This window comes from Nuphar pumila, chromosome 6 (assembly GCF_984573655.1).
Source record: "Nuphar pumila chromosome 6, dmNupPumi1.hap1.1, whole genome shotgun sequence".
Taxonomy (NCBI): Eukaryota; Viridiplantae; Streptophyta; class Magnoliopsida; order Nymphaeales; family Nymphaeaceae; genus Nuphar; species Nuphar pumila.
The window spans coordinates 8,777,689-8,798,630 of NC_143254.1; the positions used below are offsets into that span (position 1 = coordinate 8,777,689).

Below are 20,942 nucleotides of genomic sequence, written 5' to 3' on the forward strand. Positions count from 1 at the left end.
CATCAAGAACAGACTATGGTTGCTCGGTTTCTTACAGGTTTATCTTCAGAATTTTCTGTTGCAAAAGTCCAAATGTTGACTGGATCAGATGTACCTACTCTTGCTGATGCATATAATCGCCTGAGTAGACTTGCGATATCTCTTCCACAATCACAGCATGTGACCCAGTCATCTGCTCTAGTTGTCTCCTCTGGTTATGGGCGTGGAAATATTCAGAATATCAGAGGACGAGGTCGTGGACGAGGTATGGGAGGCAGAGGAAAGCTTCAATGCACATTCTGTGGAAAATCTGGACATTTAGAAGATCGGTGCTGGGATAAACATGGCCGGCCAACCTCTTCCTCATCAAATTCTTATGCTCCTAAAGCAAATGTTACTACTCTTGAGGCAACAAAGGTACAGGAAAATATCTCTGCTAGTGACAGTAGTATCACCCTCAGTCGTGCTGAATATGATGAGCTGATAGCCCTTCGTTCTGTGAGTTCCACCCCTCTTGTAGCTGGTGTTGCCTATTCAACAGGAAATCATCTACATCCAACTAACAGTAAGTGGATTATTGACTCCGGTGCATCCAGACATTTGTGTGGAAATTCTCTTGTTTTTTCAGATCTAAAGGATATTAATGCTCATCGAGGAGTCTCATTAGCCGATGGGAGTTCCTCCCCTGTTGTTGGTCAGGGAAATATTTCTATATCCTCCTCATTACAGTTGCAAAATGTTCTTCATGCTCCAAACTTTCCTCTAAGTTTACTCTCTGTTAGTTGCCTTATAAAAGAACAAAACTGTAGAGTAATATTTGATCCGACGGGTTGTCATTTTCAGGATTTGCTGACGGGGAAGAAGATTGGTGGAGGCTATGAAGCAAATGGAGTTTACTACCTACATCATCCAATGGGTAATGTTCATGCTGCCGTGGAACATTCATCCAGCCCTGTTCAGTGGCATCGTCGTCTGGGTCATCCTTCATTGTCAAAGCTTCGTTCAGTCTTTCCTCAAATTCCTTCCACCACATCATTTCAGTGTGAAGCTTGTCAACTGGGCAAGCATCATCGAAGCTCGTTCCCTTCAAGTCAGAGTCAGTCTAGTAATAAAGTTTTTGAACTTCTTCATGCAGATGTATGGGGTCCTAGTAAGATTCCTACTAGGACTCAGTGTCGTTACTATTTTGTTATTGTTGATGATTTTTCTAAGTTGTCATGGGTGTTTTTAATAAAGGAACGATCTGAAGTTCCACGTATTATTCAATCCTTAATTCTTGAAATAAAAACTCAGTTTGAATCTATTGTCAAGATTGTTCGCACTGATAATGCTCTCGAGTTTAAATCAAAAGGTCTGTTACAATTTTACCAAGATAATGGCATCCAACCACAAACTTCCTGTGCCTATTCTTCTCAACAAAATGGGGTGGCTGAGCGAAAACATCGGCACTTGCTTGATGTTGCACGGATGGGTACGATTCGTCTTGTTCTCTCAGTAGTTGTTCAGCATGGCTGGAGTTTGTACCAATTAGATGTGAAGAATGTGTTTCTATATGGGGATCTATCTGAGACTGTTTACATGCAACAACCTCCAGGATTCGAGGTTGAGGGGGAGTGTCAGAAAGTGTGTAGATTGAGAAAGGCGATTTATGGTTTGAAACAAAGTCCTCGCGCATGGTTTCAAAAGTTGTTTGAAGTGATGTCACGTTTTGGCTTTAATAGGTCAGCAGCCGATCATACATTATTTATCAAGAAAACTAGCTCTGGCATAGTTGTTATGGTGGTATATGTGGATGACATTATTCTTACAGGAGATGATGTGAAAGCCATTGAAGCCACAAAGGCTCATCTTCAAAAACACTTTGTTACAAAAGACCTTAGTTCACTGAGGTATTTTCTGGGTATAGAAGTTGCCAGGAGCCGTGAAGGGATGGTTTTGTCTCAACGGAAATATGTTCTTGACTTATTAAAGGAAACGGGAATGTTGGGAGCCAAACCAGCAAATATTCCCATGGACCATAAAGTTCAGTTGTTTGAAGAAGCGTCAAAAACGGTTGATAGCAAAAGCTATCGCTCCATAGTAGGGAAGCTACTGTATGTGACTGTGACCAGACCGGATATTGCTTTAGCAGTAAGCAAAGTTAGCCAGTTTATGGACAAACCAACTGAGGTACACTGGAATGCAGCTATTATGATTCTCAGATATCTAAAATCTTCTCCTGGAAAGGGATTATTGTTCAGGAAAGGTGGAACTCTGGAGATAGTGGCCTATTCTGATGCTGACTATACAGGATCTGTAGTGGATAGAAAATCTACCACAGGATTCTGTGTGTTTCTGGGAGACAACTTGATCTCGTGGAGAAGTAAGAAACAAAATGTGGTTTCTAGGTCAAGTGTAGAATCAGAATATCGGGCTATGGCCCAAACAGCTGCTGAAATGATGTGGGTTCGTACTGTTTTTCATGATCTTCAGGTGAAGGTTTCATCTCCTATGACCATGATGTGTGATAACAAGGCTGCAACATATATAGCAAACAATCCTGTCTTTCATGAGAGAACAAAGCACATTGAGGTTGATTGTCACTATGTAAGAGATATGGTTCAAGCTGGACATATCAATACCAAATATCTTAAGTCAGAAGATCAAGTTGCAAATATGTTTACAAAACCCCTTGCTAGACCAAATTTCTCAAAATGTTGTGACAAGCAGAACATGATTGATATCTATGCTCCAGCTTGAGGGGGAGTGTTGAGAGTAGGTGGTTTAAAGTTAAACCTTCTTAGTTTGGAGGTTATTTGAAAAGTTTATTAAATATTGGACTTGGATGTAATTTATTATATTGGACTCTCTCTATTTAATATAGAGAGAGCCCTAATGTCAGAGGATCGAGTTTCTCTTCATGTGCTGCCGTCTCTCTCTCTCTCTCTCTCTCTCTCTCTCTCTCTCTCTCTCTCTCTCTCTCTCTCTCTCTCTCTCTCTCTCTCTCTCTCTCTCTCTCTCTTCCTCCTCTCTCTCTCTCTCTAACCAAGGTTCGGTACAGCATTCTACATCATTCTACACATCTCAAATCTAACATTTTCAATGTGATGGTGGGGAGGGTATCTATCAAAGGAATTTACTGAATTTCTCCAGGATAATGGAATAAGTCGCCGAATATCTTGTCCACACACACCCCAACAAAATGGTGTGGCGGAAAGAAAACACTGACATATTATAGAAAGTGGCATGATACGTGGTACTAATGTCCCTTTAAGCTTGTGGACTGAAGCTTTTCATTCTGCTATGTACGTCATAAATCGACTACCCATGAAATTGCTTGCAAACCAATCTCCTTATTTTACACTCTTTGGGACTTACCCTAATTATAATGAATTACGAGTGTTTGGCTGTGTATGTTACGTTCATATTGACAGTTCCCAACGTGACAAGTTTCAGAACAAGGCAAACAAATGCAAGTTTGTTGGTTATGCTGATCAGTACAGAGGTTATCGTTGCTACGATCCTACTTCCCATCAAATCAGAGCCTCACGGAATGTTGTGTTTGATGAGACCCATACCGAGAGCTCAAGAATGATAGAAGAACATAACATAGTTGGTGACGGTTATCAACCGTGGCTTGCTGTTGAGGTATTCGATCAAATGGCCACTCTCGATACTTCCTCATGCCATTCTATATCGTCTGAACAAAGTAAAACCGATGTGTGTTTACAAAGGGAAGAATCACCAAATACCCAGGACACTATGCCTGCCATTTTAGATGTTGTCAAGTTCCAAGGAGTTGTCTATGTACAGCGGAATAAAGATAATGCTCAGCAAACTGATGTGCAGCCTAGAAGACCTGAAAGGATTCGTCATCCTATTGAAAGATGGGTTAGTTATAACAACTTCTCTACGGAGTTACAGTTGTTCCTCTCTCAGATTGAAAAACAGGATGAACCTATTAGCTTTGCACAAGCGTCTGTGTCACTTAAATGGGTTGAAGCCATGAATGAGGAAATAAGAGCCTTACATGAGTGTGGAACTTGGGAGATTGTTCCTAGACCATCAGACAAAAACGTTGTAGGGTCTAAATGGGTCTATAAAATAAAGTACAAACTTGATGGATCCATCGAGCGCTACAAGGCAAAGATTGTGGCAAAAGGTTTCACCCAAGAATATGGGCAAGATTACGATGAGACTTTTAGTCTTGTGGTCAAGATGGGAACTATTCGACTAATTTGTCTTTGTCGGTTCAGTATGGATGGACTCTCAGTTAGCTTGATGTCAAAAATGCATTCTTACATGGTAGCCTGAAAGAAGAGGTGTACATGGAACAACCCTCTGGCTATGCAGAACACAGCCCCAGCACACATGTTTGCAAACTACGAAGAGCCATTTATGGGTTAAAGCAGGCTTCTCGTTCTTGGTTTGACAGTTTTTCCCTCGAAGTTCAGCGATATGGTTTCATTTGTTCCCATCTCGATCATTCATTGTTTATCTTTTGTGACTGTAAGGTACGTACCTTGATTCTTATATATGTGGATGACATTATTATTATTAGAAATTCAGATGAACACATAGAAGCCACCAAGGACTTACTGAGTCGGCAGTTTAAAATGAAAGATTTCGGAGTCTTGCGTTATTTCTTGGGAGTTGAAGTGGATAGACAGAATGAATCACTATCATTAACTCAACACAAATACACCTTGGATCTATTGAAAAAAGCAGGCACGACAGATTGTAAACCACTATCCACTCCTAGTGTATTAAATCACAAGTTGAGTTCTCAAGATGGGGAACCATATAAAGACTCCAGGCAGTATAGTAGTCTCGTTGGTATGCTTCAATACCTCACCTTCACCATACCAGACATTGTGTATGCCGTGAACCAAGTGTCACAATTCATGCATGACCCACGAACAGAGCATATGAATGTTGTTAAGAGAATTCTTCGATATTTAAAAGGAACTCTTGGAGATGGCCTAGTCTATAATCAGTCCAAGTTCAAAGGAGAGTGACATCGAGTGGATGTTTACACAGATGCCGATTGGGATGGAGATCAAGATGACAGACGATTAGTTTCTGGGTATTGTGTTTTTCTTGACGGAAACTTGATAGCATGGAGTAGCAGGAAACAGCGTGCGGTTGCACGATCCAGTACAGAAGCTGAGTATCGGTCTATGGTGGCTGCTACTGAAGAAGCTACATGGTTGAGACATCTTTTGACTGAGATCGGAGAATTTATTATGCCTACTAATCTTTTTTGTGATAATCAGAGTGCCATACAAATTGCCCTCAACCCCATTCATCACAGTCGTACAAAACATATAGAAATTGATCAACACTTTGTTCGACAAAAAGTGAAAGATTGAGAAGTTGAACCAGCCTACGTTCCCACAGCTGATCAAGTGGCAGATTTGTTTACTAAGGGACTTACTAGCATCCATTTTTGGTTTTTAAAAGGCAAGTTGTCTATGATACAAAACCATGCACAACTTGAGGGAGACTATTAAGATTGGACTGCATGCATATACGGGTCCAGATCTGGACCCGTATCTCTATCTTTATAATATTGGGTCTGGACTGAAGAGTCTCAGACCCGACCCGATCTGGTGGTTATAAGTTCACGTAAAGAAATAGGGCAAGAGCATTGGAGGCTTATTGATCTGCTGTTGTGGTTCTCCCTCCTCTCCCTTCCAGCAACCAGCAGAAGAGCCGGATACCAAAAAGGTGTGTTTTCTTTCAGCAGCGTGGTCATGCGTTTGATAGTGTTCGACGCCCAGGGGGCTCGATGATACCCCTTTTCGTATATACAAACATACATACATATATATAGAGAAACAAAGAGAGGATAGTGTGCAAGTTCCAAACTATGTCACAGGGATTGAGCTAGCAGGGTGCCGCACCCGCGTCGACGCGGGAGCGGGTGCGGGTGCGGCACCGGGTGCGGTCAACCCGATCCTGGGTGTGTTGATCGCACCCAGGATCATTTAGGTCCACTTTTTTTTTGGATTTTTTTTTAAAAAAAAATTTGCCCTATGAAATGGGCTGCGGAATTTTTTTTTTAAAAAAAATCTGCTGACAGTTGCTGCTGCTCCTGCCTTTTTAAAATCGTTCTATTTCGTAAAGGATGTTCTCTCTCCATAATAAATGATAATGATGGTGGTAGCCTTGCTCTCTCTCCATAATAAATGATAATGATGGCGGTAGCCTTGCTAATCCTTCGTAAAGGATTTTCTCTCTCCATAATAAATGATAATATGATGGTGGTAGCCTTGTTGGCTATTAGCATTCACTGTTCTCCTGACGAACTCTTCTCCTGACGAGATAGAAGCCACAGTAACCAAGATCTGCTCTTAAGCATGAACTTGTTACAGATCGACGTGGCCTATGAAGACTAATAAACCTGTGAAATAAAATCTCACAAACAAGCATCCAATGCTAGGGCTGCAAATGGATTGGATTTGTTAAGATCTCTTATCCAAATCCGACATATTATTCTTAGACATGGATTTCAAATAACACCATATTGGGGTTGTACTCAGATCTACATGACCTGGTGCGCTATCGTGCAGCTGTATATAAAATGAAATTTAGAAAAATCCGCGTCGGGGGAACCCCCTTTATATATATATATATATATATATATATATATATATATATATATATATATATATTACATTTTTGCCCCTGTCGCACCCCCGCACCCGGGTTTTTTGGAAGTGCCGAATCCCTGCACCCGCACCCATGTGACATAGGTTCCAAACCATTTATCTTCAAGACCATCGCAAACTCTTTTAAAAAACATTTTCATGTATTTTTTACTTGATCTAAATCTAGAGATGTGATCTTTGTACTTTATTTAGTAGAAAATATATATTAGTTTAAACATTTTTTATGTTCAGATGTGTTTTTAGCTCAACAAAATAATCAATGGTTCATGTTACACCAAAAACTTGATAAACTAAAAATCATGAATTCTTGTTAAATTGATTTGATCTAAAGCATGGTTCTTAGTGAATAAGTAATGGTAGAGGCATCTATAGGTTTGGAAGGGGTCTGGAACGGTCTGGGACATAAATGGTCTCTCTCTCTCTCTCTCTCTCTCTCTCTCTCTCTCTCTCTCTCTCTCTCTCTCTCTCTCTCTCTCTCTCTCTTATATGTACATGCATGCATGCATACATACATACATACATATATATATGTATGCTACAGTCATTTGTACATACAATCTAGCAGAAAACACCATCTTTTCAACTTTTTTGCAAATTTTTTGTGGATCTAAGCCTATAGTTGTGATCTAGATAGTTTATTTAGTAGTAGCATTTAGATCATGTGTTTGCAACATGTAAATAGGTTTCCCAAGGGCTTTAAAAATCAATGGCCCACATTATGCCAAAATTTCAAGAATCAAAAGATCATACTTTTACATGGAAAAAATATGATCTAAGGTATGTTTCCTAGCAAACAAAACATGTTGAACACATCCGTGAGGTCAGATTGAATGGATGTAACTTGCATCTATGATTTTCCAACTAGATTGTATGTGTTGTAGACCATAGCAAATATTTATCAGAGAGAGAAAGAGACAAATGATTAAGTAAAAAATAAAAATATATATTTCAAAAAAGAAGAAAACTTTCCCGTATGTGACACCACACAATTTAATATATATCAAAATTGTAGAAAAGGAGAGTTAGTTCTTAAATGGAGCTGACTAGGCCTTGCTTATGGTGGCAGAAAGTTTTTTTATTGACTAGCAACCAGAGAGAGAGAGCCCTTTCTATATAGTAAAGTGGTATTTTGACTCATTCTCGTAGACTTGGGTCCTAATAAAATAACTAAAAAAATAAGGTTTAAACCAGGATGACACAAAGTGTCCAACATCAGATGCTTTGTCAAACACTCAAAGGTGTCGGACATGTAACACCGAGTGTCCAACTTTTCTTGGACACTTGTATATTAAAAAAATCAAGTGTCTAGGAGTGTTAGTGTCAGCGTCCAAGTGTCGAATACCAACTGACACATTGGCCCTCCAGAAGTGTCAAGGTAGCATAGATTATATGTATGTCTTTATATTTATATATATATATATGTGTGTGTGTGTTTGTGTGTGCATGTAGATTCTAATATATATTATTGTAAATCCAGTGTTACCTTAGCCTTTTTCTTTTGGTACTGACTAGGCTCCTAGGCCCTGACTAGGTCCTTTTGGACATATGCCACATAGGCATCAATTAGCGCTTTTAACTACATAGAAAAGTTGATGGGACGTTACGAGTTTGAAACCCATAGGTGTGTGCTTTCATCATGAAGCTGAAGTTAGGTGCACTCCCTAGTGGGCAAAGAGGACCTAAGCTTCTATACCAATGAACTCTGGAGGCGGTTTTCCCCAATTATCAGAAAGAAAGAAAAAACGCTAAGAAGGAAAAACCACTTATGCCAGTGTCATGTTAAAAGTTTGCCCTATACAATCTCAAGTAGTCGTTTTTAAACCTGTACACATCCTTAGTGGCATTAGAAGTTACCCAAACATCAATTCCATAAGTTTGTGAAGCTGATGGTGCACTTGCAACTTTGCAAAATTAAGAAAATTCTCTTCTAATGAAGCAAAGTTTTAGCAATGATAAGTGCAAGCAAAATTTGAGGTCCATGTCAATCAAACATTCGGGAGTGCCCCAAACATCAATTCCATAAGTTTGCAAAGCTGATGGTGCACTTGCAACTTTGCAAAATTAAGGAAATTCTCTTCTAATGAAGCAAAATTTTAGCATGTTAAGTGCAAGGAAAATTTGAGGTCCATGTCAATCAAACATTCGGGAGTGCCCAAACGAACAAAGCACTTAGCCCAAAAACAACTAAGAGGGACATGGTTCAATCTCTTGACAAACTTGAAGAAAAATTCACCAAAGGCCAAGTAGTTTGGTGAACAATAGCCTTTCTATAGAACTAGTAGTAGTAATGAACCTGCCTACCAGTGGAGAGCATGTTCACTCAAGGCTATCTGGGACTTGCAATTTGACAAAAGGAGGTGTACCAACCAAGCAGAGTGGTCCATAATAGGTGTCTCATTATAACTGATTACCACTGCTAAAAATACAGTGCCCATGGACTTTAGGCATTCCTAACAGTACTAGAATTGGGAAATCAATGAAAGTTCAGGTCTGTGGACAGCACCAGAACATACCCTTTTTTGTATAGTCCAGGGGAAAAAAAACCATCACCGAACCCTTGAGGTCCCTCCCGGCCACCAGGATGTAGACCCAGCTTCGACCTTGCAGCAAGGGACACCACCCGTGAGTTTCAAACTTGTGACGTTCACAAGATGCCCCTACCAGAATGAGCGGAGCCCTTGTGGGCAGCACCAGAACATACCCTAAAGTACCCTGAGACTAGTAGTGAAACTACAAGGTCAACTGACCGTAGTTGAAGAAGATTATAGCTGCTTTACATGAGCATGTGCATGCACATACACACACATCACCACCTGAGAGGCCAAGAACCCCTCCCCGACCTTGCCAAACATTTTTACTAAAAGATGCATTTAGTGCATAGCATCAGAAAGAAGGGGACAGGGCACTACGCAATTTTTTTACTCTAAAAAAAACATCCCATTCACTGATTTTTCCTGATTCATCATCTGAATCGGGAAGAATTGACTGACTCAGCTATCCTTTCCCAAACTAAACCGAAAACAAAAGATAAACAGTTTGCACAATGTGCCAAGTTCCATAACTTTGGTAGTACCAACAGAGATCAAACATGAAAAAAATGCTAAAAGAAATAGCACACTATATGTTTGCAGACAACAAATACTAAAAATTCGGAAGCTGTACTGAGAATTTTACCTGAATTGAGAATACATCTTCAATAGGCATGAGGAATGGTTTGTCAAGTTGTCTTACTGGTTCAGGTATGTATTCATCCACAGCATCCATTAATTTCAAAATGGCTTTCTTCCCTATTTCTTCATTTATGCCTTGTAAGGCTGATAAGGCTGAACCCCGGATTATAGGAATTTCGTCACCAGGAAACTTGTAAAAGCTTAGAAGCTCTAGAAAACAAAATGAACATCTAAGCCCATAAAACAAATTTGAACAGAACATGTTGAATTAGAAACAAGTTACAACCTGTGCACCAAACGTATAAGACAAGGGAATGGTACTAGCCAATATTGATTGGCATGACTATAAATAAGTTCACAACTTCAACTTGTAAAAAATACAAATCACTTTTTCAAGTCATACTTATCCAGTGTTATGTATACTTTAACATAATTTGTTTATATTTTGCAGATACTATTGAACCATTCAGTTTAGTCAACCTTGTGAACTATAAATACCAATTACCCATTGTGTCAGACATAGGTCATGACTGATAAAAGTATCAGAGTGACAACAACAACAATATTAATAGATCATCTAGAAAATACCCCGTAGCTCCATCTCTACAAGTTCCAGAAGCTCTGGATCGTCAACTGCATCAACCTTATTCAAAAAGCACACCAGAGATGGCACTCCTACCTAGAACACACAAATATGAACTGTTATTTTGCTCTAGAATGGAAACATCCATCTAGCTCACAAAAATGGGGTAGCAACCTGACGTGCAAGCAAAATATGCTCCTTTGTTTGTGGCATTGGCCCATCAGGAGCAGATACAACGAGTATCCCACCATCCATCTGAGCAGCTCCAGTAATCATGTTCTGCATTTCATCAAACCTTACATATGTTACCCAAAAACAGAAAAGATAAGAAGCATGCATGCAAAGAATGCCATAAACAGGTATAAAGATATAACATTAATAATTATAGCGACTATCATTGCCGTTTCTGAAATGTTGCATATCACATGTCGATACCAAGAAGAGTCAGAGATGTGTCAAGTGCCTCGGAAACTCAACCAAGAAGTCATACAAAGCAAAGGGATATTCCACCAAGGAAAGAACAAAAGTTTCAGCTGATTGCCAACTAGTCTTGCTTATCTGAAATAAACAGATAACTTGAAACAGGGTATCTTTACCATCCCCATAATGGGACTACTCTTGCATATTCACAATTATGCAAGAGTAAAAAGCATTAATTTCTACCATTAAAGGCTTGAGAAATTTATGAAAATGCACTTCAGTAAATAGAAGTCTAACAGACCTATTCTCATAATACCACCTAGCAATACAATGAAAATGCCTGGATTGACTAATCCACAATTTGTTGCCTACTTGCATCCATTGCCTGGGCATATCAAGGATGAATTTGTTTATTAATGACCAACCCAGACGGCCATATAACTACAAAACTTTCGCATTTCTCACATAAGTTTTGACATACCATAAGTCTTCTACCACTAAAGTTCTATTTTATCGGTTGACAAGGGCAAGATAAGGTATGATTCTACAGCTAAAATTCATGACAGAATATATAGTTTGAAATGTCATCTTGCAATTTGCAAGGTCATGCAATGAATACAGAAAGAAATGAAAACCAGTTTGCAAAAAATTACAAGAAAGATATAGTACACCGTGCTTGCCGAATGGCACCCAACTGAAAAGATAGCATCACATGGTTGTATTAAACATCGGGTGGTTTTTCTTTTAACTCTTATTACATGTCATAATAGAAACAGTAGCACAGCCATATCCCAAGAGAACTACATAGAGCAAAGATCCACATCCAAGGGCAAAACCCTTCAGGTGGTTATTATTTATGGACTGCATACCTGTTGTCAGTTTGAGGTTTTAAGTTTTAACCATAGTTATTGGAAGCACTCAGAGTGGGCAGTCGGCTTTCCACTTCCCAGGAAGCCCAATGTAAGTGATAAGCCACCCACTTCCAAAAAGGAGCATGAAGCAGCCAGAAATCCAGGTTCCAATTATGAGGATCTTGAGTCCTCATATTGAAGAAATGGCAGACTCTAGTTTAAGCAACTGGGATTCTTGAAGCAATTATTTTAGTTTTGTTACCAAACAGTACCATCTATCTCTTATAATGTTTATTTAGGTTTATTAATACTTAATATACATTGCAGAATACATTTAATTGTTGCATAATTTTTTCTTCTTAAAATCTTTAGTATCTACATATACAAAATAGACTTACTTTGCAAATGTCATCTTGCCTCAGGTATTGCATATACAACCACTGCTTTTAAATGTTGCAAGTTTATTTTCATATTGTTCTTTTAAATAAAGTGAGTTAGGATGTGTATTAAGCCTTTTCCTTGCTTTTCTCATTTCTCCATAACTTCACACAAAAATCCTATTTTGCTTCCCACAACTTCTCTTTCGTCACTTCCCTCCCACTTCTCGCTTCCCCTTACTTTTAAGCTTTAAAATTGTTGTTTCCCACTTCCGATCACTTACTGCTATATTTTCTGCAGTGGCAACTACAGTTTCAACCTACCGTGTTGGTATGCCATGTGCAGAAACACTTGAGAAAAAACTCTTTGCATCTCTTTTGAAATGCTCTTTTAAGGAGGTTACTAAGAAAAGCCTCTTCACATCTCTTTTGGCAATCCTCTTTTTAAGGAGATTTATGTCCTTGTCTTGGGCAGATTGGAATATTATAATCTAGTGGTTCTTGGTTTAAGGGATCCGTTTTTTTATTATTGGGAAAGGAGAAATGGTAAGAATGATAGGTCAGTTGGCAGTTGTGAATTTTGCAGCTTGGTGGTTCATATGGAAAGAAAGGAAACAAATAGCTTCTAAGGAAAAGACGTACAGTGCCTACACCATACATTGCTATGACCAAAATATACTCTATCAAATGCAAAATTAAATGGCTAGGGGAAAACTTGGAATGGATTGGGAGGAATGAAATTAGTCATTTGCAAATTTCCTAAGTGTGGAGTTGAGGTGACACGTTGTCATGTTTCTGTAGGTGTTCATTGATTAATAAATTTCTTTATTAAAAAAATAGAAGACAGTGAATACTTGAAGTTTATAAATGAAGACGAATGGCAACTATAAATGAAGATCATTAGATCAATTAACACCACCAGAAGATGTAAATCAGTCATCACCACTAAAAATGGAGAAAGTTTTGGAACATATGAGGTTGGAAGAATTCTTAAACACATAAAAAAACAATGAACAGAATCAACGACAAGATATCTAGAAAATAACTTTATTTATATTGTCATTTATGTTATCATGAGTTATGAACTAATAGGTAAACAAGTATTAAGACCTAAGAATGTGTTTTAGTTTATTATAACTATATTTTCTCATTTATGTGCATTCAATTCTTTGTTAATTGTAACCTCCCTCTTTGCAGCAAAAATGTTAAATATACATTTTAAAGAATTTTGCTTAATAATTTAAAAATTTTGCTTTCATATTTTCAACTTTAAATTTTTATTTTTAAAATTGACGTCTTTTTCATGTATCCTTGATACAACACAATATGATACAACAAATTTATATCTTATGCCCTTCTTACACGTGTTATGCTATTCTTTTACAACATTGTTACCGCATACTGTAGGTATTGATTGATGAACAAAAGGATAAAAAGTTTCATGCACATTATACAACAAGGTCATATAGCAAGTATCCAGCTAATCGAAAGTCGAAACCTATCAAGAGAGATTTGGTAAATCCCTGGTAGATCCAATTAGACAGATGGTTGCATTTCTTATGGGCGTTTCAAATCTGAACTTGATAAACATCCAAAACCAACTATGTGCAAATTTAGTTTCAATAAGTGTGAAAAGCTGTTAGGAGATCTGGCAAGAAAATTCCCTACCCGAGTCCGATTCCAATCTAGTAATGCAGCTTATGCTTATGTTTATGCTATATCCAGTTAGATAAGATCTGGTTAAATTTAATTACATTACTAAATAGTAGCCAAATACGATAAAGTAGATTTTTTTTTAGATATGTTTTATGATAATAATAATAATAATAGTATACTTGGGTATACTAAAGAAGTTTGTGGTTGTCACATGGGGTCCAAAATGGAATTGAGTTCCAAAAGAAGGGGCAAACCTCTTGTACATATTTTTTCCCCTAATCTTAGAGTAACCAATCTATATGCAAACAATTACAAATGGAAGGAAGCTAAAAGAAGTAAATAAATGGGAGAAAAGGCAAAAAAAACAGAAGTCACAAATAATGAAAGTGAGAAAGAGCACACAAGTGTATCAGAATCTGGCTTCAAATGCCAGCATCTTTGCTTGAACAGTTCCAAAACCACGATTCACATCATCCTGAGAATGAAAGAGCCCTTGGCAGAAGGGTGAAAAAGAATCAAGAAAACTGGAACAAGAGGCCATTTGCCAATACGAGTATTTATGCCTAGCAAAAAATAATGTATGGTAAAGATAGTCATTTCTCTTCTGAAGATGGTTTTCTACAATTAATAAATGTTGCATTTTGCAGCGAGATGCAAAAGTTCCTTTTCATTTGTTATGTGGACAGATAGATAAGAAAGATGGACAAAAGAAGGCCATGTTATTGCAGCTAATGAGGAAATTATGTTGCAACAGAATATTTATTAGCAAAGAATATGTACACCTTTTCTGTAAAATGTATACTTCCCACTCAAAGTATTTTTTTAAGACAAAAAAAACATTGTTGATGGCATCACCAAAGAAATTAATGTTTTAATCACTTAATTGGATATGAACTTGGTCTAGGAAGAAAAGGAAGCTTATAAATCCATTGTCAGATGGTACAACTCACATTTCACTTAAAAGCATGTATAACATAGAACATATTACAGTAAAAAGAAACATATACTTCAAATGAGTGACATGAAATCAAGTGACAAAAGCAATAGATTGGTTCCAAGGATATTAAGATTTGATTCCAACTGTCACTATATACACATTAAAGCAAAAAACAAAAAAAAAACGTAGTTGGATGGGCAATAAGGTGCCTGTACAGGGGTCAGTTACGATATAATGCAAAGGGCTAAGGAGAAGGAAAAGTTGCAACTTGGAAATGTGTGAAAAATAAAATTGTGCATAAGATCAATCTGACAAAAAGATAACAAGGCTTTTCCTAATTTTAATTTTCCAATCCTTCTTGCTTCTAATTGACAAGTCACCAAATGTTGCCTCCCCAACTGCCTAAGCGACCTATGCAAGCTAGACATGACATCAGAATTTCCAATAAACTTTCTTTCCTTTAGGATTTAAACGCATTAAAAACACCAACATAAATCTATACTTCACAAAACTATCCATGCCCTAAATTTCTGCGACAAGAATGACAACCACCACCACCACCACCACCACCATCGTCAGCCATTGAGATTGCACTGCAAATTACAAATTGAAATAAGGGAAAACTATGAGCTGCAATTAAAAGCAAACATACTTTTACGTAATCAGCATGTCCAGGGCAATCCACATGTGCATAATGGCGCTTTGCAGTTTCATACTCAACATGAGCCTGCAGCATCAAAACCTTAGTTTTCAATTCAAGACAAGAAGGGAAGTGTTTGCAGTAATAATCCAAAAAGTTCATAAGCCCAAACTGGATAACAAACAAAAAGAACATGATGATGATGATGATATTTAGACCGTTGCAATGGTAATTCCTCTGGCTTTCTCCTCTGGTGCCTTATCAATCTCATCAAATGCAACAGCCTTAGCTTTTCCCTCTTCTGCCAACACCTGAGACAGAGAAGAGCAGATTCTGAAGAGATCAAAGACAACCATATAAAATTCCCTCAAAGATTGTATACTAATAGCCAACCTGATCCTGTGAAGTAACTGATTATGTAAAGATAGGAGAAGAGTCATACAATGAAGACACCATGGGAAAAAGGCAAGGATGATCTGACCTTTGTGATTGCAGCTGTGAGAGTAGTTTTCCCGTGATCAACATGACCAATGGTCCCAACATTCACGTGAGGCTTCCTGTACCAATGCCAAATGAATATATATGAGAACATAACATAATAATTTTAATATTTTAGCGATAAGCTAGCTACTATCACTCATATAATCAATCATTCTGGAGACAAGATAAAGAAATCCAACTGCATACACAATTAATGCCACTAGATGATTATCAACATGGTCTAAAGGGCTCTGTGTAATTATTCCTCATTGAACATGTCACAGAGAATAGCAAGATTTCTGAGATTAATAACACAAAAATAAAGCAAAGAAAGAGGATGAGACATGATGCTTTTACTTCTATACCACAGCACACCTATGTGTTTGTTAGAATGCTTCTTCATCAAGAAACAGTTCAGTGGTTAAAATTGCATCAAGCTATTACAAATGACTAGCAAATTGACAACATTAACCAAATATTACATAACAATATCTTCAAAAATAAGTGAAGGACAGAATTCATATTTCCAAAAGCAAACATTTGGATAGATACAAATACAAATCGTTTGACCAATTTATAATGGTCTATGCCAACTGAATATTCTTAAACATTACCAATGAAACTCTATGATATGGCTAAATCAAACATAGCTTTTAACCATATGCAATCCTTTCAGTGCAATTTAACATTTTTTTTACCAATATAACATTCTAGCCGTTAAACATAAGAAGGAAACGGACCAGAAAGATAAGAATCCATATCCACAGCCTAGTTTTAGAATAAATACTCCAAAGATTATCTCGGTGTCTATGTTCCTCATGTCCCATACCGAAGGCTTCCTAAATTAACGAACACTATAAGTCTATAAGCCACGCCAAGCAAACATGGTTCAACGGTAATCTCAATTTCCAATTTGAAAGATAAACCATTACTTTTTACTAGTCAAAACGGAAAAACACAAAGTGAATGAGTGGCCAATCCTCTGACACAAATACCATGAAGAAATTTAACTGAGGATACAAAAGGGAAGTCAATAACCAGGAAACAAAACCAACATACAAAAACCATTGTCATTAATAGTATGGACATCTGCCGAAAATCGACGCATTCTAGCCTGGAAGCACACTCTACTATCACCATCACACACCGGACTCCAGAGTTACTTCTACCTCAGGGGGACACTGAATAAATCCATGGGATCGGTATGGCTGTCACCAATTGGAACGAAAAATAAATGCTATGCCTGCTCCAATCAGCAGCTGCTGCATCTTGCTCAAAATGATTGGTCAAATTGGCAAGAAACCACCATTTCGACCTTCCTGATTCGTAATCCCGCAGAATGACGACACAAGATAGTTTATCGGTCTATATGGGCGACTAATGAGAAGCTAAAAGATTGCAAGAGGATCTAACCACACATTTTTTTCACTACTGATGAGTACTTTACAAAGTTGTTCGCAATAAAATTGATAGGAAAATTCGAGATCATCAAAACGAATGAACACCACAATCATCTCGAAAACAATCTAATGGTCACAAAATCAAAATAAACAAAGAAATAAAACAGAACACACTAACTTACGTGCGCGTAAACGTCGCCATCGATCGGCTCCACCAAGACCCACCAAGGGAATCGCCGTTCCGACCCCCATTCTGCAAATCGCCTACGAAATTGGGGTTCACGAACTCTCCTCTGCAACAGGAATAAAGCGGAGAAGAGAAACCGATGAGGCGCTTGGTCGAGTGGCTTCTGAGCAACGAGGACGCCATGAGAGAGAGAGAGAGAGAGAGAGGATCTCTTGGAGGAAGGAAGAACGAAAACCAGAACCCCCCTAGAAGTCGGAAGAAGGTAGCTTCAGTGGATCAATGGAGAGAGAGAGAGAGAGAGAATGGGGGAGGGAAGGGGTTTTAGACTAAGTACAGTACCAGTGGTAGAGGGAATAGAGGAAGGTTTTTAGTATGGATATGAAATGACGAAAGTGTCCTAAAACTCTTCCATTAAGGACTCGAATGTCCTATATCGGGTCAGGGTTTGATCCAAACCATAGTCTCAAATATTGGCCATTTTTCGAATATCTCTGAGTTTATCGTGAGATTTAAAAAACCAATATAATCATGAAAAAATGCACTATTTACCAAATCTTTCCTATTTTGAAATTGTTATGCTTTTATCACAATATTATCATGTTATTAATGTGGTATATATATATATATATATATATATATATATATATATATATATATATATATATATATATATATATATATATGTGTGTGTGTGTGTGTGTGTGTGTGTATTTTTTAAAATTCTTAATATTTTATATATTTCTTATTTTTAAAATTTAAATATACCGACATTTTCTCAATTTTTTCTGAGAAAAACATGCTTTTAGTGTGTCATGAGATTTTTAATTTTCCAATAAAATCCAGGTAATGAGATTTGTGACTGATCCAAACTAGCTTTGACAAAACCGGGTAAGAGGTCCAAGTCCAGGTGGTAAGATCTAGACCCTGGTTAGTCTAATGAAACCAATGCCGCAGATGTAGATTTCGGGGTTTTCATGCCAAGGGAAAATATCACGATAAATTATAAGATTTTTTGTTGTGCACAAATTTGTTAAAAATAAGTACATGTTTAAAATATTAAAAATGTAAAAATTATAAATGATATGGAGGGAACATACAAATTTTAAAAATTTAGGCATGGCTTTATCGAATAAACAGCTGATTAATGTCATGATATTCTGAACTGATCTCGTGGGTGTTCTTTTGAGAATATAGCAATAGTTTTTAAATTATGTCGATATCCATAAATATCGCGATAAAATCGTGGTCTTTTTAAAATGTCAACAGCATTTGTTACATGTAAAATTCTTAGAATCCTCGTGAACAAGTCAAACTTTGAGTATGGTTTACAATACGGGTGTAATTGGGTCGGTTCAGATTGGGTTAGGTAGAGTTTTGTCGAGCTAGCTTTTGAAATGGATCTAAAAAACAAATCCAGACCTACCCCAATTTGATTCAAATTTAGGTGTGGTTATGGGGCTGACCAAAATTATATATCTGGATGGGTTAATTGGATTCGGGCATAAATCTGATTGGGTCCAAGTGGGTTGGTTTTAAAATAGGTCCATTTTTTTATGAAAAATTGGACAAAGACCCAATCCAACTTGATTTGGGTTCATTTTTTGGGTCTGAATATGACAAAGATGTTACAGCTCCTTTAATAGGATTATATATTATCAAATATCTATTATTGAACAATTAAAATTCTGATAAAAATCGCTATTTTAAAGCTTACCAAAATTTAGCAATCTTAAGAACATTACTTGACCAATGTGTAGTATAGGCCCCGGGGGCACCTCGGAGTTTTACGCTGCTGGGCCGCCGGCACAACGACCATAGGTATGGCAGGGTGAGCCAGCGCGATCAGGTCTTCGTGCCGGGTGCAGTTTTTTCCGGATATAAATTCAAAAAAAAAGAAGAACATTACTTGAGTCAGGTTTGGATACATTTTGGTTGGGTTTGGGTCGGTCCAGGTGAACGGGTTTGGGTATAAACTGGGTTTAAGTTTGGGTCCATTCAGGTATAAATTGCACAGAACCGTACGGTTTGGGTCCAGATTTCGTACCCAGTATGAATGCACGAGTTGATCAAGATAAGGTTGAATTGGATCTAATCTGTGTAGCTTAGATATATTGGACCCAACCACTAGTTTGTAAACATCTAAACCTGACCTACCGTCAGTTACTACTCAGACCCCTTGGGTCTGTCCCGATTAACTAGTCAGGGCAATTTTAGTAGGTCGATACTGGGGATGTCAACAGATCAGATTTATTTGATATCCAACCCAATTCCAAATCAGAATTTGGCTAAGAAAATTGAACTCCATTAGTAATCATATTCGAATTCAGTTTAGGATTTCATAACCATATCCGGCAGATATCCAAAACTGATTGCATGTATTTTCTGGATTCAGTATTTACTTTTTTTCATCCAATATGATTACTCGAATATGGTACTGGCTACATCTGACCCGAATCCAAACTGTTTGCATCCCTAGCCGATACTGGCCCGGGTCGGGTCAGGTGAGACACACGATCCATTGATGGCCCCTCAGGCCTCCACAAGCGTCTGAGAGCCGTTCAAAATCGGGTTGGATCTAGGGAAAGTATTAGCAAATATAAGACATGAAAATATAAAAAATAAAAATCTAGAATTTTCAAGTGTTTAGCTAATTGGATTTGGAAGGGCATGTGTAATCCAGATAGAAAGTAATATCCGCGAATCAAGAACAGGTGCAATGTGATTGCACACTTTAAGTGTGCTGCTGCACCTGATTTGGGCCCTATAGCTGACAGGCTGTATCCAAAGTCCCAAACCAAACCTGATCCTTCTTCTCTCTCTCTCTCTCTCTCTCTCGGCCCACATATCCAAACCAAACCTGATCCATAGACTCCCCTACCTACAACGTTTGACTAGACGGGAGTACGGTTAGGCTAAATAATAACCAGCTAGAATGATGCTTAAAAGATACGTGGATCAGATCCAATAAGAACTTTGAGTATCCAGATCCATAGCTAAAGGAGGATTACAGAACCAGAAGAGTCACATGGATCACATTAAACCTAAGCCCTTACATTTTTTTTGGAAAATGATTGTAACAAAAATAACTTGTTTCCCAAAAAACCTTCCAATTTGCCAAAATTTATACAATAACTAAAACTCATAAATATTAAGCATTAAAATAACCATTTTAACCTTCACATGTGAGAATCTGTTGAAGAAGACTTTACTACTGATTTTTAATTAAAAAATTGAAAGATTATAAAGAAACACACAAAAAAAAACAAGAAATTAAACATAAACATTTTTTCAAAAACATTTGAATTGCTGAAAAATACTGAACTAAGATAGAGCCTTGACGGTGTTCCGAAAAAAGATGGACAAACACGGTTGCATCAAGTTTTATAATTCTATATTAATTTTTGGCCACGAGTCAAAAATCTGAAAAAAATAATTAAAAATGATAGACATGTCGATGTTTTGGCTTTTCAATGCCACCAAGATTGTTTTGATTTGATGAACAATTTGAGAGAAGCATCGTTTGAAAGATAAACTTTTTTGTTGTATCGCACCTTTTGAATAAAACTTAGATTCACACGATTTTTTCTGCAAACCTCACAAAGTCCACAT

General features: G+C 37.5%; 1 protein-coding gene across 2 annotated transcripts in view; it reads right to left on the reverse strand.

The window, feature by feature from the left end:
- LOC149833840 (elongation factor Tu, mitochondrial-like) overlaps window positions 1-17,673 on the reverse strand; it is a 45,407-nt gene extending 27,734 nt beyond the window's left edge. Inside the window, exons 1-7 of one of the 2 annotated variants that reach the window (XR_016432717.1) lie at window positions 17,329-17,673; window positions 15,748-15,823; window positions 15,485-15,577; window positions 15,279-15,353; window positions 10,560-10,664; window positions 10,391-10,481; window positions 9,807-10,012 (exon numbers count right to left, since the gene is read on the reverse strand). Coding sequence is in view for 1 of the 2 variants with exons in the window: in XM_090011057.1 (XP_089867183.1) it covers window positions 9,807-10,012; window positions 10,391-10,481; window positions 10,560-10,664; window positions 15,279-15,353; window positions 15,485-15,577; window positions 15,748-15,823; window positions 17,329-17,516 (834 nt within the window). In the remaining variant the exon portion in view is untranslated. The remainder of the gene's footprint in view (window positions 1-9,806; window positions 10,013-10,390; window positions 10,482-10,559; window positions 10,665-15,278; window positions 15,354-15,484; window positions 15,578-15,747; window positions 15,824-17,328) is intronic. The other variant, XM_090011057.1, reaches the window with a different exon arrangement.
- Between the last annotated feature and the right edge of the window lie 3,269 nt (window positions 17,674-20,942).